This window comes from Palaemon carinicauda, chromosome 11 (genome assembly GCF_036898095.1).
Source record: "Palaemon carinicauda isolate YSFRI2023 chromosome 11, ASM3689809v2, whole genome shotgun sequence".
In the NCBI taxonomy this organism is placed as follows: domain Eukaryota; kingdom Metazoa; phylum Arthropoda; class Malacostraca; order Decapoda; family Palaemonidae; genus Palaemon; species Palaemon carinicauda.
Window position 1 is genome coordinate 89,312,538 of NC_090735.1, and position 18,035 is coordinate 89,330,572.

Sequence of the window (18,035 nt, forward strand, 5' to 3'; positions counted from 1 at the left end):
GACCTGTACCACTTTGCCTAGGACTAGTTTCTCGAAGCCTTTGAGGGCTAAATGCACTGCTAAAAGCTCCTTCTGATTGATATGGAGGTTTTCTTGCTCCTTTGTCCACAGCCCTGAGATCTCTGCCTTCCCTAAGGTTGCTCCCCACCCCGAGTTTGAGGCGTCGGAAAACAACACGAGGTCTGGGGTCTTTTGCTCCAACGAGAGGCCCTCCTGAAGTCTGTGTACGTTGTTTCAGCACTGAAGGTGTGTTCTTATGGGATTCGTAATGGGAATACTTTCCCTGTCGAGACTGTCCCCTTTCTTACAATGATAACTGAGATGAAATTGAAGGGGGCGTAAGTGCAGCCTCTCCAGTGACACAAACTTTTCCAGTGACGAGAGGGTCCCCAGAAGACTCATCCACTCTCTCACCGACCTGACATCCTTTTTTTATAAAGGGACAAAGCTTTAGGAGAGCTGATTGAATCCTTGCAGGCGCCAGAAAAGCTTGAAAAGTCTGACTCTTAATCTCCATCCCCAAATAAAGAATCTTCTGGGATGGAGTCAGCTGTGACTTCTTTGAACTCACTAAGAGTCCTAATTCCTTTGACAAATTCAATGTCAGCTGCAGATCCTTCAAACAGCAATCGCCCGAGGGGGCTCTTATGAGCCAATCGTCCAAGTACAGGGAGGCTCTGATGCCCCTTGAGTGTAGCATGCTCGCCACATTCAGCATGATCTTCGTGAATACCAGAGGAGCTGTGCCGAGACCGAAACATAAGGCCCGGAACTGGAAGACTTCCTTCCCGTACACGAACCTCAGATAACGTCTGCAACACTGATGTATTGGGACATGAAAGTAAGTGTCCTGGAGGTCCAATGATACTATCTAGTCGCCCTTCCTTACAGCTGCCAGCATGGTTTTCTGAGTTTCCATGGTGAACTTTGAATTCTGGACATAGCTGTTGAGGGCACTTACATCCAGAACTGGCCTCCATTCCCCCGAACTCTTGAGGACCAAGAACAAACGGTTGTAAAACACTGGCAATTTTAAGTCCCGCACCCTCTCTATCGCTTTCTTCTCTAGCAAGAGAGACATCTTAAGCCGCATGGCTTGCCTCTTTGGTCCTTCTCTGTATTTGGGCTGCCCTCAATAAATCAATTATTGAACATGTAAGTGTGGGGCATGCCAAGAGATTATTAAATAAATCTAATACTTATGCAAAGATATTAAAAACAGGAGAAAAAATTCCTCGGGAATCATCTCACCCACCTACTAGTAGGTAGTTCTCGAAAAAGGAATTCACCATCTATTGATAAAGTGCTGCATAAGACAAGAACATCTCCTCCTAAAGATTTATCATTGAGTATCAACAAAAAGACATTGCCCACCACTATCAAACCTTTGTCCCCCATTACAAAGGATAGTACTAACCTCTCCCAGGCCATATCCTTGCCTGATTTAATGGAGATTCCACCTGACACCAAGTTATCAGGTGTACCTGTAGTGGGGAAGGTACAAAAACCTGGTAACTCGCAACCTATTAATCGTAAAAGAGAGAGACCTCCATCTCTCTCACCCCCTTCCATAAGAAATACTAGAATTATGACATCAAATAAATATGATGTTTTGTCTGTTGATGTTGCTGATCAACCAGAAGACAATTTAAATAAATCAGAAATTCAAGTTCAGGTCCACCATCCCCCTCCACAAATAGATAAAAAAGATACGAAGAAAAACACCAACGTAAAACCCAACATAACAAGACCATCTCTGAAGAAACCTACAGGTAATAATGTTAGATCAAAAACTGCTAATGGGAAGCCCTCATCCAAGATGTCTTCCCGAAATAATCCATAGTTTTCTCCTCAATTTTGCAATGGAACTGTCAGGGTTTAAGGGCGAAATTTGAAGAACTTAAGCTCCTAATTCATGAACATTCCCCCTTAATTGTATGTCTACAGGAAAGTATGCTTGATGCTAACACTCCTAGTCCTCGAGAGTATGTTAGCTATAGAACACCATATAATCATCAAGCAGGGAGCCATGGTGGAAGTCTCATGTATGTTCATCGAGATGTTCCCCAAATACCTATGTCTATATGTACAACACAGCAGGCAGTGGTTGTACAAATTGATATAGGAAGAGAAAATATACAATATGCTCTCTCTACTTGCCTCCAAATGATATTTTATATGATGATTTAGCAGAGGTCATTCATCAACTCCCTCAACCATTTCTCTTACTGGGAGATATGAATGGTAGACATCCTTTATGGGGTGATATTTTAGCAAACAAAAGGGGCAATATTATCTCATCAATTGTGGAGAATGAGGATGTGGGACTCCTTAATACAGGAGAGCCCACACACTTCCATGTTCAGACAGGTACCTTGTCATGCATTGACCTTTCAATTGCAAGCTCTAACTGCCTTCTTGATTTTGATTGGAGGACATTAGATGACTGGCATACTATTGATCATGCACCAATCACTATAAACACCAACAAGGGTCCGCCTTTACAAAGATCGCCACGATGGAATCTTGACAAGCCAGACTGGGTTAAATTTTCTGAGCTAAGTGAAATCGAAGGGAGTGCAGAACAGTTTGAAAGTATTGATGATGCCATAGACCTACTGAATGGAACTCTCCATACAGCAGGAATCAATTTGATTCCCAAAACCACAGGAATATTCAAAAGACGACCAGTCCCGTGGTGGTCTTCAGAATTAATAGCCTTGCACAGAGCCACCAGAAAATCTCTGACTAGATTGCATAAACGCCGTACGAAGGAAAATTTGATAACGTACAAAAAGTGTAGAGCACAGTTCCGCCGTGCCATGAAAGAAGCTAGACGACAATCTTGGGTGGCTTTTGTTTCCTCCATTAATAATAGAACACCACCATCTTCTGTATTGAGGAAAGTAAAAAAGATTGCAGGCAAATTCACCCCAAACCCACCACCAGTGTTGAAAGTGAATGGTCAGTATATGACTGAAGGAATCGAAGTTAGCAATGCCCTGGCTGACCATTTTTCAAATGTATTGTGCAAGAGTGTAGAAGCTCCTGGTCACCAGTACAGGAGCATTGAAGAAAAGAAAATTTTAAATTTTGCAACAGGAAGGGAAGAGTCATATAATTCTCCTTTCACTGAAAGAGAATATGATTCGGCACTTTCCACTTGCAACGATACAGCCCCTGGACCCGATGGAATTCCATACGCAATGATTAAACATGTACATTTTAATACAAAGTTGTTTATTTTAAGTATTATTAATAGAATATGGCATGATCATAGTTACCCAAGTGTTTGGGAACTAGCCATTATTTTAGCCTTTTTAAAACCCGGTAAGGACAAGTTTTTAGCAGCAAGCTATCGACCTATTGCATTGACTTCGTGTTTATGTAAAATCATGGAAAAGATGGTCAATGTAAGGTTGATGTGGTACCTTGAAAAGAAGGGTATTTTATCACCAATTCAATGTGGATTCAGAAAAATGCATTCAACAACTGATGTGTTAATAAGACTTGAGTCCTCTATTTGTGAAGCCTTTGCTTCCAAAAAGCACCATGTGACAGTTTTTTTCGACCTTGAAAAGGCATATGATACCACATGGAGATATGGTATACTTAAAACAATTCATGAACTAGGATTAAAAGGAGAACTACCACTATTTATTCATTTATTTCTTTCGCGTAGAGTTTTTCAAGTGAGAGTGGGGGAAACTCTATTAGAGAGTAAGTGTCAGGAAGAAGGAGTTCCTCAGGGGAGTGTGCTGAGTGTAACCCTGTTTGCACTAGCAATTAATGGTATATCCTCAGTCATTCCCCGGGATGTTCTCTCAACATTATTTGTGGATGATCTCTCAATATCATTTGCTGGCACTAGAATGGCAATGGTTGAGAGAAAAATCCAACTCTCTATTGATAAAATTATCCAGTGGGCTGACATGAATGGATTTAAGTTCTTGACAAGTAAAACTACCATTGTCCATTTTTGTCGTATCCGGGGAGTACATCCAGACCCGGATATATACATTAAAGGTCAACGGATACCATGTGCAAGTGAAGCTAAATTTTTAGGTTTGATATTTGATTGTAGGCTTACATGGGTTTCTCACTTAAAAGCGTTAAAAGCTAAATGTGTTGAAGCTCTGAATATCTTAAAAGTATTGTCCCATACATCATGGGGGGCAGACCGCAATACTGTTTAAAAATTATACAAGGCCTTGATTTTTTCCAAAATTAGTTATGGATGTGAAATATATTCTTCAGCCACTCCAAGCCGGTTAAAAATATTAAACTCGATACATCATGCAGGTATTAGATTGTCTACCGGAGCTTTTAAAACCTCGCCTATCCCAAGTCTCCTTGTTGATGCTGGAGAGTTACCTCTAGACCTTTACCGAATGTCTTCCATTATTCGGTATTGGTTTAGATTGCAAAGACTCCCTAACTCTCTAGCCTTTCAGACTGCATGCCTTGGAGTTGCTGGGGGAGCAGGAGCGACCTCGTTCTCCGAGTCAGGGTATTCCACCTGATCTTCCTCATAGTCGAGCTCCTCGCCCATGAGGTTCTTCTCCGTCTCTTCGGACACCTCCGACATACGTTCCACGTTGTCGGAATCAAGATGGCACTCACGCATGGACTGTGCCATGACGATGTCGGGTTCGACCACAATTTGGACGGTGGGAATTTGTTCTTGAGGGACCACCGAGTCCTTGGATGCTTTTGGAAAAAGCAAAGCCCTCAAGTCTTCATTGGGAAGATACGGTCCAGTGACGTTCTTTTGGAAGCCACGCACCCATTTGCGTAGCTTCTCTCTAGCGATGTCCCTTACCTCCGTGGTGGGAGGATCATTGAACGCCTCGTCAAGAAGACTCTTGCAGACTGAACAGTTCTGCGGGTCCCAAAATTTAAGGTCGCCTTTCTTGGCGGCGCAGGGGGCGTGGGTCCGGCACGCCTTATGCCCGTAGAAGTCCGGGCGCTTCACTCCACAGAAGTTGCTTTCTCACTTCATATACTCCTCCTGTAAAAGAAAGAGATCATGAGTACATGGAAGGCATAAGAATGACTTACATTACTCTAAAATTAAGAATAACTTAATCTATAATAGCATATTAATGTTCAAGATTGATGAGCGGGAAAGGAAGTAGATAGACACATACTTGTGAATCCCGCCCAGCCGGTTACCGTGACCTTATCCGTAGACAATTCCTTTGGACCCGAGGGTCTCAAATGAGGGAAATCCGTATGGATGAGTCAAGCTAGGCTTTTTAAAAGGAATTGTCCGCAGAGTGTACAAGGATCTGAGACCACTCAGAGCCTTGGGGGAGAGGGGAAAATAGGATAAACCCCTTAGTAAATGTAGGTTCCGGCAATCGACTGCACTGAGATACACAGAATATGCTGGAAATGTTGTAATGTGCAATCAAATAGCATAGCCACTATTTTATTTGGTATAACAATACCTATATGGAGTTGGCCAGGCTATCTGGCTACATTATATTGACTGCCGGCATGTTGCCGGCAGCCAGGGAAGGGGAACATGTCCCTTAGCGTCTCATGAGGGGGCGCCGGCAGACCGACGGCACGCCGGAGGCCGGTCCTGCAGGGTGGAAAACATCAAGGCAGACACACTGAGCAACCGAGATGGATAATACCACAGTGGCGACCGCCGGCACAGCGGCGGATCGCCGGCAGAGGTGGCGGGCTCCGGCAGCCAGAGGCTGACGGCATGGTGAACCTTAGTACAATTCATAAGAGATATATATATATAAGGATGGATACCTAGATTGCCGGCAATCAATGCCGGCATGTGGGCGGGAGACTCCGAAAGTCAGCCGGCTGTCGCTAGGTAAATATAAGGGGTGGCACGTCGGCGGTATGTCGACGGAAGGCGGCAGCCTCCGGGACTTGGTAGGCTGACGACTTAGAGGGGGAAGGTATCTTATGAATAAAAGTCACCTGAGGTAGTGGCGGTTATCGCCGGCAGTAGAGACGGCAAGGGACCGGCACCAAGATAGAGAGAGAAAAAGGTAAGGAGGGATGGGGGGGGGGTAATATTCTATACCCCTCCGGCATCCCCCCGGAGAGAGTGCACTCATGATAGGAGTAGATACTCCTAACATCCGGCGGCAGTGGGCCGGCAGCCTGAGGTAACCCAAGGGAGGGATAGAGGGCACTCAAAGAGGGGGAATCCCCTGGCGGCAGGGCCGCCGCCGGCAACCACCCTTATAGAACGCTATGAGGGGTATGTGTACCAGAGCGGCCAGCTCAGCAGGAGATCAAGGCTAGCCCTACCACTCCACCCAAGGGAGGAGTTGTAGGACCGAGGACAGGGGTGCGTAGGCAGGCCTACACCAAAGGGATAGAGTGGGGAGGGAGAAGTAGGGGTCTTTCTAAATGGGTAGACTCTGTATGAGAGCGGCCACCAAGGCAAGGGAGAACGCTCCCTAACCTAGGATAGGTAGCCCAGATCAAGTACAGTACTAATGTACTGTCCCAAACTATAATAAGACAGAGTCTACCCCCAGAGCTTAACCTAGAGTAGGAGGACCAACTCCTAGGCTAGGAAAGTCTGAAAGACACATCGCTAGTTGCAGGGAGGAAGGGTAACCCAACCGAGTGCAACTGGGGGAAGGGCAGAGCCCTTTCTAATGTCTCAGGCGCGACCGTAAGGGGGGTTCATTCCCTTAGGGTAGGCAGAGAAGTGATATATACTCTGGGTGTAGACAAGATCTCCCTATAGAGAAGGGAAAGCAAGTCTACCCAGAGGGAATTACCCGCAGGCAAGGGGAATAGGAAGCATACAAGGGTTCCTACATTAGGTTAGGAGGGGGTTGGTACACAACCACTTCAGTCCCTTGTATGGTCCCCGAAGGCGAAAACACTTACATCACAGTAACTAGTATGTTTAATAATGCCAAAATCTTCATAACTCAACTTAGGAACTTTAATATATATCATACATGAAAAAGAGCACTAGGCTGTCAAGCCTAGGGGCTAAGCTAGCGATCTAGTATGGGGTCGAACAGCGACCGTAGTCTGATGAGCGCTAAAACCCGATATAATGATTTCCTAGCTATGAAGACTAAATAACTAATAATATTAATTAGTTAAAGGACCGGAGGGGGCTGTTCTGGCTAACTAAATAAGGCATGCAACGTGAACAGCGACGCCGTCATGGCGCGTCCGGTATCGGCACAGCTCCGCCACAAAACACGATATTTTAAGAAAATTAGAAGTTACTTTACGGCCAGAGCTTATTTAAACAATACTAGGACCTGGTACTCAACTTTCCAGAAGAAGGCGAGGCTGAAGGCTGCGACATTACGGCGATGTAAGCAGATAAAAGAGTCACTTGGGAAAAATCCGACTTAGCGTAGAAGCTACAGGCGAAAGGATGATGACGGACGTGACGTCATTTAGCAATGGCGCCCGTTTGTTTACGTCTCAAGTACCAAAAGTAGCCACGGATGAGAGTAACTTTGGAACGGCTCCTCAGTTACTCAGCCACCTTTCCATATCGAAGTGTTAACTCTATATGGGGTGCAGATAGCTATGTGGCGTGTTAATACATGCATCCCCTGTTGATATACGATATCCTAGAGGGAAACCTTAAGGGTACTCGCACCAGAAGTTAGAATTCTGTGATAACCTTTAGTTTAATTCTCTGGGAATATCCACTGTAGTTAAATATACCCTAGGAAGCTACTGAAGGAACCTTCCCATCAGGATGTCATGGCTTGAGCCCAAAAAAGATACTGGTATATTAAGGATTTTAGTAAAACACGCTTAATTGAATTTCTCTAATTTTAATTCAGTTCATTAACTTTTTGTGTATTTCCAAGCTTATGGGACCAATTCTCTATTACTATTTCACGGAGCAACACGGGTTGAGCCCAGAAAAGGGATTTTGACGAAGGAAAAATGTATTTCTGGGCGAGGAACCTGTGTCGCCCAGTGAACCCTCCCTTCTTTTTCCTCACCCTAGGATGGCCCAAGCTTGGGGTGCTAATAGGAATGATGGGAGAAGGTTAGGAAGTGGTGGTGTTGGGGTTGGGGGGTGTTGGGGGGGGGGGCAGTAGCTGTAGTGAACGACACCTCGTAGTAATGGGGGATTTTGAGGAGGAAGAAGTCTAATTGGAAAGGGATCTGTGGTAGTGGTATCACTCGCCCCAGTTTTAATACTGATACCCTTTAGGGGTGAGCGAGCTTGATATATTCCTAGCATTCCATGCAACTTTTTTTATCTGGTATATTTAGTAGTATTTATACCTTCGAAATGGTGCTTTAAGGAGCATTTCACTGGGTGACACAGGTTCCTCGCCCAGAAATAGATTTTTTCTTCATCAAAATCCCTTATATAACACACTTGAATATTATATTCTAAACACTATAAATCTATTCACAATGTAGAAAAATTAAATTTTTTTTAGAAAATAATATATCAAGCTTGGATGAATACATTCAGGGCGCCTTGTCCCTTAACTGAGTCCGCAGCTACCAGAAAAAACTTGACGACTCCCTTACAGGCCGTTACTGACACTATAATCAGTCTACGTGAACTACAGTTATATTTCTTGGGTCTGATTTCCCTGGGAAGACCAGACTGTACGGAGCTCCTTGTTTTTTGAGAGGACATCATCTAACCATATAAAAGCTTATTGCAAAATATCTTCGCATCAAAATCTGTAAGACCTCACTTCAAACAAATCACAGCTTGGGTGTAGTGGGAGTTCGAACAAGTCTTGTCTTGCCAATTCCGAAATCCCAACTGGTACCAAGCAACCAAAACACATAGGAGGGGATGCTCAGTTTACTGATAGGAAATTCAAGTTTTAGTTTGACCTCCAGGGTAATGCTGGCCTTCTATTAGAGTAGACTTGTTAGCATTTGAGGGACATTTGTTTGGAATCTAGCCAAATCAGCCACACACATAATTACCACTATGTTATTGTTGGTCATCCCCATATATTAAAGGATGAAAGGCTTGTACAATATACTCGTAAGAGGAAATATGTTAACCAAAAGATTTACAACTGGAAACTCAATATAAATCTTTACATTTGCAGCCCAAATTGTCTTTCCATCACAAAAGCTCCTCTCCAAAATTTGGTCTTGTCAACTCACAACCCCAATATCCTTATGTTGCCTATACCACAGTGCTGTGATGATCCCATGATCATCCTTTCTCCGTCAGACAAATGCAGTGAGTCTTACGACATACATACACGGATCATCAAGTGCGGGGTGTGTCATCATCATCTCCTCCTATGCCTATTGAGGTAAAGTGTTTCAGTTAGATATTGCCAGTCACCTCTATCAATACTTCTCCATTCGTTGTCTACTTCACACTTAACCCTGGAACGGTACGGTGGGTCGTCCGCGACCCCGAGCGTCGAAAAAAAACAGGTTTTTCTCACGTGACTCACCCCCGTGACTGAATTTGTGGGTGATCGACCTGCAGTAGGTGTCTCGCCTACACGCTCTAGTAGTGTCCAGATGTGCATTGCTGTAGCTGTACTCCTTCCCCGATTTCTGAGACGCGTCGGGGTCGAGCGCGACCGAGTTTACCCTTCTAAGGTAATTTGCATAATTATCAAAGTTATTATGTATTATGAAATTGTCGTAGAATGGTGCAACTTGTATAGGCTATCAGTTGTGGAAAGTCTTGGTGGATTGTTTGGCTACCATGTGCATGATTTTTTTTTTATTTAAAATGTCGTTCATCACCACGAGGACCATTTTACCGTGAGTGCCCCTTTTTAATTTTTTTTCATTTTTTTGCCAAGTCATTTTTCCGTAAGATATTGCCAAATAGTGTCGTAAAACTTTTGCTTTTTTAGTGTTGAAAAGTGTGTCTAGATGATCTGGCTACCCATGCGTGACTTTGTTTTTGTCAGATACGACGTAGTTATTGGTATATTGGGTATTTAACTGCGGTTGCCAATTTCTGTTTTTTTTTTCAATATTTGTAAAAATTTACTACGTAGTAAGGAATTGCCGTATATTATTGATTTTTTTTTCATGTTTATGTGTTAGAAAGTGTGCCTTGATGGATGGGCGAACACGTGCATGTCTTTTTTTTTATCTGAGATGCCGTATATTAGAATGTTGGGCCTTTTTCCGCGAGTGCCCCTTTTTATTTGTTTTGCATTTTTTTGCTTAGTCATGTTACCGTAAGGAATTGGCAAGTAGTGTCGCAAAACTTATATTTTTATAGTGTTGGAAAGTGTTTCTAGATGATCTGGCTACCCATGCCTATTTTTTTTTAGCCAGATATAGCGTATATATAGGTATGTGTTCGATTTTCCTGTGATTGCCATTTTTTCGTTTTTTCCCATTTCTTTCAAAATTACTACGTACTAAGGAACTATCACAGAGTAATGATTCATTTAGATGTTTATTTGTCGGAAAATGTGCCTTGATGGTTTGCCTAGCACGTGGCTGAAATTTTTTTTTTTCTGAAATGCGTATCATAAAATGTTGGCCATTTTTCCGCGAGTGCCCCTTTTTATTTGTTTTTCATTTTTTTTACTTAGTCATGTTACCGTAAGGAATTGGCAAAAAGTGTCGCAAAACTTATATTTTTATAGTGTTGGAAAGTGTTTCTAGATGATCTGGCTACCCATGCCTATCTTTTTTTTTAGCCAGATATGGCGTATATATAGGTATGTGTTCGATTTTCCTGTGATTGCCATTTTTTCGTTTTTTCCCATTTCTTTCAAAATTACTACGTACTAAGGAACTATCACAGAGTAATGATTCATTTATATGTTTATTTGTCGGAAAATGTGCCTTGATGGTTTGCCTAGCACGTGGCTGAAATTTTTTTTTTTTCTGAAATGCCGTATATTAGAATGGCCATTTTTCTGCGAGTGCCCTTTTTTATTTGTTTTGCATTTTTTGCTTAGTCATGTTATCATAAGGAATTGGCAAGTAGTGTCGCAAAACTTATAATTTTATAGTGTTGGAAAGTGTTTCTAGATGATCTGGCTACCCATGCCTATCTTTTTTTTTAGCCAGATATGGCGTATATATAGGTATGTGTTCGATTTTCCTGTGATTGCCATTTTTTTCGTTTTTTCCCATTTCTTTCAAAATTACTACGTACTAAGGAACTATCACAGAGTAATGATTCATTTAGATGTTTATTTGTCGGAAAATGTGCCTTGATGGTTTGCCTAGCACGTGGCTGAAATTTTTTTTTCTGAAATGCCGTATATTAGAATGTTGGCCATTTTTCCGCGAGTGCCCCTTTTTATTTGTTTTGCATTTTTTTGCTTAGTCATGTTACCGTAAGGAATTGGCCAGAAGTGTCGCAAAAATTGTATTTTTATAGTGTTGGAAAGTGTTTCTAGATGATCTGGCTACCCATGCCTATCTTTATTTTTAGCCAGATATGGCGTATATATAGGTATGTGTTCGATTTCCCGGTGATTGCCATTTTTTCGTTTTTTCCCATTTCTTTCAAAATTACTACGTACTAAGGAACTATCACAGAGTAATGATTCCTCTAGATGTTTATTTGTCGGAAAATTTTGTTTACTTCTTTTTTGATTGAATATCATCAAATTTTTTTAGCTAAAATATTATATTGTTTTACATTTTTTTTTCGATTTTATTTCCCTTCAAAAAAATTTTTTGGGGTCAGAATTTTAATTTTATAGACGTAAAATAATCGACAATTATCCAGAAACCCACCATAAAATTTTTATGCATATCCAAGAATAATTAGATTAGTAAATAACACCTTGAAATTGACATACCCTTCCTACATTTCAAGTGGCAGATTAGGGAGTCTGAGTCAGTGTGGTTGGCGGCCATTTTGTGGACATATCCGAAGCGTAAGTTGCCCTATCTATATATATTCTTGTTCCCTATAGAATTTGTGATATTTTGGTATATTTTTACCTGCATAAATATCATATTATATATTAAATATATGTATTTTTCTACGAAATTTCTAAGTACTCAAAAAATTACCTTTAGATATGGCCCCTGATATAAATGTAATTTACAAAATAATGAAGATTTTTTTACATATTTCTATTTTAGGATAACATATGTTTATTCCCTAAAAAAACTAGCCACTTCCTATTTCATTTGGGTACCCAAAAAAATTCATGAAATTTGGACAAATTTTTTTTGGCCAAAAAAAGTTACCCTTTTTTTCTCATTTCAGATCTTCGCCTCCATGGGTCTGACTTCATCCAAAATACATCAAGATGTGTCCTAAACATTCAAGAATCAATTCCTAAAAGGATTTGTGTATATATGTATAAACTTTTTTTTTTATGAATTTTTATGTAAGGTTTTTTTTGTCTACTTAATTTTTTAAAATATTTACAATAAATAGTTTTTCTGCAGATGAGTAGTATTTATCTTTACAATTGTTTGAGGCATTCATTGAAGTTTTTTTTTTGGCAAAAGAAAAAAGGAGGTTACTCCAAAAACTGATTTTTCAAGAATTTTTTTTGGCGTCGGGGTCGCGCTCGTCCGAGTATACCCTTAAAGGGGTGTCCGAGGAGCGTACCTATCCTGGGTTAATATTCCTCAGCCATGTAGGTCTGGGTCTTCCAACTCTTCTAGTGGCTTGTGGAGCCCAGTTGAAAGTTTGGTGAGCTAATCGCTCTAGGGGAGTGCAAAGAGCATGCCCAAACCATCAACATCTGCCCATCACCATGATCTCATCCACATATGGCACTCGAGTAATCTCTCTTTTAGTTTCATTTCTGATCCTTTCCTACCATTTAACTCCCAATATTCTTCTGAGGGCTTTGCTCTCAAATCTGCAAAATCTGTTTTGGATATAGTTTCATTGTCATACCACGACTCATGTCCATACAGTAACACCAATCTCACTAAACTGATATATAGCCTGATTTTTATGTGTAATTTCAGGTGATTTGAATTCCAAATTTTATTTAACCTAGCCATTGTCTTATTTTTTTTTTTCAATCTTTCATTAAACTCAAATTCTAAATTATTTACCAATAACCTTCCTTTTTGGGATAATATACAGTACTAGGCTCTTTCTTGTTTATTTGCCTAACTTAATGTAACTCTCTCTTACCTAGCAATGACTATTCTTGTGTGCTTGAGGGGAATAATGATCCAAGCAATATTATCACTGTACAGTACTGCAGTATAGCAATTATCCATATATCATATCAGAATTTTAAATGGAGATAAAAGGATTTTATAACAAAAACAATAAAATGAGTTGTCAAACATATTTATTACAATGAGGACCCTTTCAAACCCTCTATAATAAAACATTATGAATTCAAGTCTTACTTTGGGTAAAAATCCTTGCATGCCATTCGAGAAATCACTGCATCCAAAAGAGAGGACACTGTAAGTTCTTCCTCTGGTATCTTGTACATTTCCATGATGTTTAGTACTTTTGTTAGTGATGACATTTCTTCTAAAGACACAAGCTGTTGGGGGAAAAGTAATTAAAGAATTATTTATTTTATGCATAAACTTATCACTTTTGCAAAGCCTAATTGTGTCTGTGTAAATCTGATGGTAGCCTGACGATTGGTCGAAAGACAGTTGGACGACTTATAACTGGTCAAAGATAATTTATCAAAAAGGCAATTAGTCGAACGGACTATTTGTTGACAGGAAAATTGGTTGAAAGAGGTAATTGAAAAACCGTAAGTAAAATATCTAAACTCTAAAGTTATAATCGCTACAAAGTATTTTATGCTGGAATCGAAAAACTTAATCTCACTCAACTGGTTCGTTAACTTTGTATATATTCATGACATCGCTATAATAAGCATTTTTGTCATTTAGAATGGTTTAGTTTCAAAACACAATAATTAAAATCTTTAATTCAAAACCATGTACCCTCAGTAAAATAAGAGTTCCTAAAGACAGACACACAAGAAAACTTCTTCTCTCTGGTTACGGCTCATTTTGTCTTTGCCTACACATGCAACGAATATTCTGGCCTATTCTTTCCACATTCTCCTCTGTCTTCATATACCTGACAACACTGAGGTTACCAAATAATTCTTCTTTGCTCAAGGGATTACCTACTGCACTGTAATTGTTCAGTTGCTACTTTCCTTTTGGCGAGGGTAGAAGAGACTCTTCAGCTATGGTAAGCAGCTCTTCTAGGAAGGACACTCCAAAATCAAACCATTGTTCTCTAGTCTTGGGTAGTGCCAGAGCCTCTGTACCATAATCTTCCACTGGCTTGGGATAGAGTTCTATTGCTTGAGGGTACACCCGGGCACACTATTCTATCTTATTTCTCTTCCTCTTGTTTTTTTTTTAAAGTTTTTAAAATTTATACTGTATATGAGAGATTTATTCTAATGTTACTGTTCTAAATATTTTACTTTAATTGGTAATTACTTCTCTTATAGTCTATTTCCTTTCCTCACTGGGCTATTTTTCCTGTTGCAGCCCTTAGGATTATGGCATCCTGCTTTTTCATCTGGGGTTGTAGCTTAGCAAATATTAATAATATTAATAAAGGATTTGCATACTTGCCTGATAAAACATGTAACAATAAAGTTTATTAGAGATGTGAAAAACGCAAGAGGTGCATTGCGCAAATGAAAACGATTGATGATGTGATTAATGGTTAGCCTTCTCAGAACTCGCATAATATGGCTTTGAAGCAAATGAACAAATAAAACAATGGGCATGACTTTTGATATAGATATGTCGTCAGTTTACATTAGAGTAAAAGACAACTTACCATGACCAAACAACTCCTTAAAAGGATGGCACAGTGCTTTTAATAAACGAACAAATAACTCCTTAAAGGGATGGCACAATACCTTTGATAAATGAACAAACAACTCGTTAAAATGATGGCACAATGCTTTTAATAAACAAAAAAAAAAAATAACTCCGTAAAAGGATGGCACAATGCTAAACGAGTAAACACTCCTTAAAAGGATGGCACAATACTGTTAATAAATGAACAAACAACTCCTTAATAGGATGACACAATGCTTTTAATAAATGTTTTCAGACAATTCCAAAGTTACTTAGAAAATATTTGAAAGGAAGAAGCAAGAAATGAAATTTTATTAGAACATGGAATAATTGGGCAAGACAACTTACCATAACAAACAACTCCTTGAAATGATGGAACAATGCTTTTAATAAACAAAGAAACAACTCCTTAAAAGGATGGCACAATGCTTTTAATAAACAAAGAAACAACTCCTTAAAAGGATGGCACAATGCTTTTAATAGATGAACAAAAAACTCCTTAAAATGATGGCACAATGCTTTTAATAGATGAACAAAAATCTCCTTAAAAGGATGACACAATACTTTTGATAAACATTTTCCAACAATTCCACAATTACTTAGAAAAATTCAAAAGGAACAAGAGAGTAATGAAATTTTACTAGAACAGGGAGCAATATTTCTAGAAACAACAATACGTATGTTGAGTAAATGGATATTTGAAAATGCTTGTACGCATTTACAACAGAAATGAAGGTTTACATTTCCCCCCAAAGAAACAGTTGCAAATAACTTATAAAATTATCTAAATATCTTTTATTTACACTTTGATTAAAATATTAAGGTTTCAGATTTTTTCGTGCCTAGATTGACTTATTTTGTTTTAAACATTTTTGTTTGTATTAACAAATTAAAAAAATTAATAAAAAAAAATTTCATTTTTATTTGCTTTTTTCACGATAATTTTTAATTTTTTTCAAACTTTCTTCTTTAAACTATTTAGGTTTTTCAACAAATTGTCGTTATATTAATTGTCAGATCAAGCAATTGTTTTTGATGTGCTGGCTTTCGACCAACTGTCTTTCGGCTAACGGTCTGCATACCAAATTCGACACTGTAATGGCATCATTACAGTAGGCAAAGACCAAGACAGACTATGGAAGAGGAATACTGTAGGTGGTTTAAATGAGTGGAACCTGTCTCAGAAAAATGATAGTCTTTTAACTGTATGATAATTGAAATAATAAAGTGTGTACATACTTACCATGCTAGTAAGACATGGTCTATAAGGGCTGAGTTAATGGAAATTTTATGAAGAGGTGGATGAATCTCCTGACCACTGATCTTTAATTGCCATGGATTAAAACTGCCCTGCAAAAACTACTGAACCCAACAAATAGGAACATATAAATCTATATGTTTTACCTTTATGATAAAAATTAGCTTAACTATACTAGCACCTTCAAATGCAGAACATTAAAATCAACTGGATTTTCAAATTCTTTAAAAAAGTAAATACAGTGTAAGTCACAGGTACCCAACAGGCTTGTAAACTCTTAAGATTTATTTGTGGGACCTACACGTTAGTGGCATTTATTTCTATGAACATGCTTTGTTTTCGAAGCTTGACATATTGATATCACCCACAAAACACTAAAAAATTCATGTTTTCTTCCCTTCTGGTGCCCATGCCTCTCACCCATTAAAGATATGTCAAAGCTGATATTTACCCCATTTTAATGATTCAAAAGAATTTTTGGGCTCAGGCCATGTCGTCCTGATGGAAGGTTCCTATGAGTAGCTTCCTAGGGTATATTTTATTACAGTGATATTCCCAGAGAATTTACCTTTAGGTCTCCAGAATTCTAACTCCTGGAGCGAATATCCTTAAAATTTCTCTCAAGGATATCGCATAATATCAGGGACGTATATCTTGATACGACACATAGCAATCTTCACCCCGAATAGCGTGTTCGCTTCGAGGGGGAAAGTGGCAAAAATTGAAGGGGAGCTGTTGTCAAGGTACCCTTCCTCCATTACTACCTTGAGTATCTAGATGACCCCATTGTCGCCGCCATGTTTTATTTCTATAAGTGTAGCGCTACAAGCTCGGTGAATTTCCTTTTCGTTCTCGTGTTTATGTTTATCTCATTGGATTTATCATGCAATCTCCAGCCTCTTCTGCCTCTGGAAAGTTGAGTATTTCATCTTTACATTGTATAAATTTTAGCTCTTGCCTCACAGTGAAATTAGGTTAAATTAAGTGAAAGAGCTTATTGCCTGAACCGGAGGCATGATGGGCGCTGTTGATCGTAACGCATGAGTTATTTAGTTAGCCTGAACGACTTTCCCAGTATAAATAGCATGAATATCTAATAGCTATCCAGTCTTCATTGCTAGGAATTAATTATATTATGCCGATTGTATTCGTTATAGTTTCGGCGATTTAGGTAACCGAACCTTGTTTGCACTAGGCTTCCTAGCCTAGGCGTTTTAGTTTACTTTCATGCATGATATAATAGTCATTCCTGGTGTTATTACATTTAAATGAAGCTATTTAGGCAATTTATACATGTGAGATACATTGCATGTAAATTTTCCTCTTCTGAGATTGTATACGAGAAAGTTTCAGCAATTAAGGTAGTCGAATCTCACCCGCCACTAGGCTACTAGCCTAGTGGCTTTAGTATACCTTCATACATGCTCCCCGGTTACCCTCATGTATCGTTTTATCAATTCAGGCGGAGATAGATATCTCCTAGAATTATTATATAAACCGATACTCGTCTCCAGTAGAGATTTAAGGGTAATCCCTCCTCCCTCTTGAGTGTAGCCTTAGGCTACAAACCTAGTTGGTCGTGCCTCGAGTTGTCATTCAGGCATGACTAAGCTAGGGTTTTCTGTCCCTTCCCTTAGCCGCAGATAGCAGGTTCTGGGTTTCGGTCAGAACCTCAGAGTATATGGTCTTGTGCCGGCAGCCAGCCGGCAGGGTGAATAGTCATTCCCCTGTCGGACTAGGCTGCTGGCATAAGAGGCTAGACCTCCCTAGAACGCACCTGAAGTGGTTGTATGATGCCGCCACCTTCTCCCTGCAGTCTAGTAGACTAGTTCTGTGCTCGCAGACCCTAGGCTGAAGAATATATATTCTTCTGCCGCCTAGGATGGCGCCGGCACTGGAACTCTGTTTCTCTCTTGTTGAGAGGAGGTGGCAAGCTTGCTGCCGGCCCCTTAACTGTATTGGCAGACCCTAGGCTGGAGAATAGATATTTTCCTGCCACCAAGGATGGCGTCGATACTGAAACATAGTTTCTTGAAGGTGTGGA

General features: G+C 39.9%; 1 protein-coding gene across 1 annotated transcript in view; it reads right to left on the minus strand.

Annotated features, from left to right (window-relative positions):
• Positions 1 to 13,209: 13,209 nt before the first annotated feature.
• LOC137649374 (uncharacterized) overlaps positions 13,210 to 18,035 on the minus strand; it is a 192,865-nt gene continuing 188,039 nt past the window's right edge. Inside the window, exon 4 of the mRNA XM_068382357.1 lies at positions 13,210 to 13,430. Coding sequence (XP_068238458.1) covers positions 13,284 to 13,430 — 147 coding nt within the window. The 3' untranslated portion in view covers positions 13,210 to 13,283. The remainder of the gene's footprint in view (positions 13,431 to 18,035) is intronic.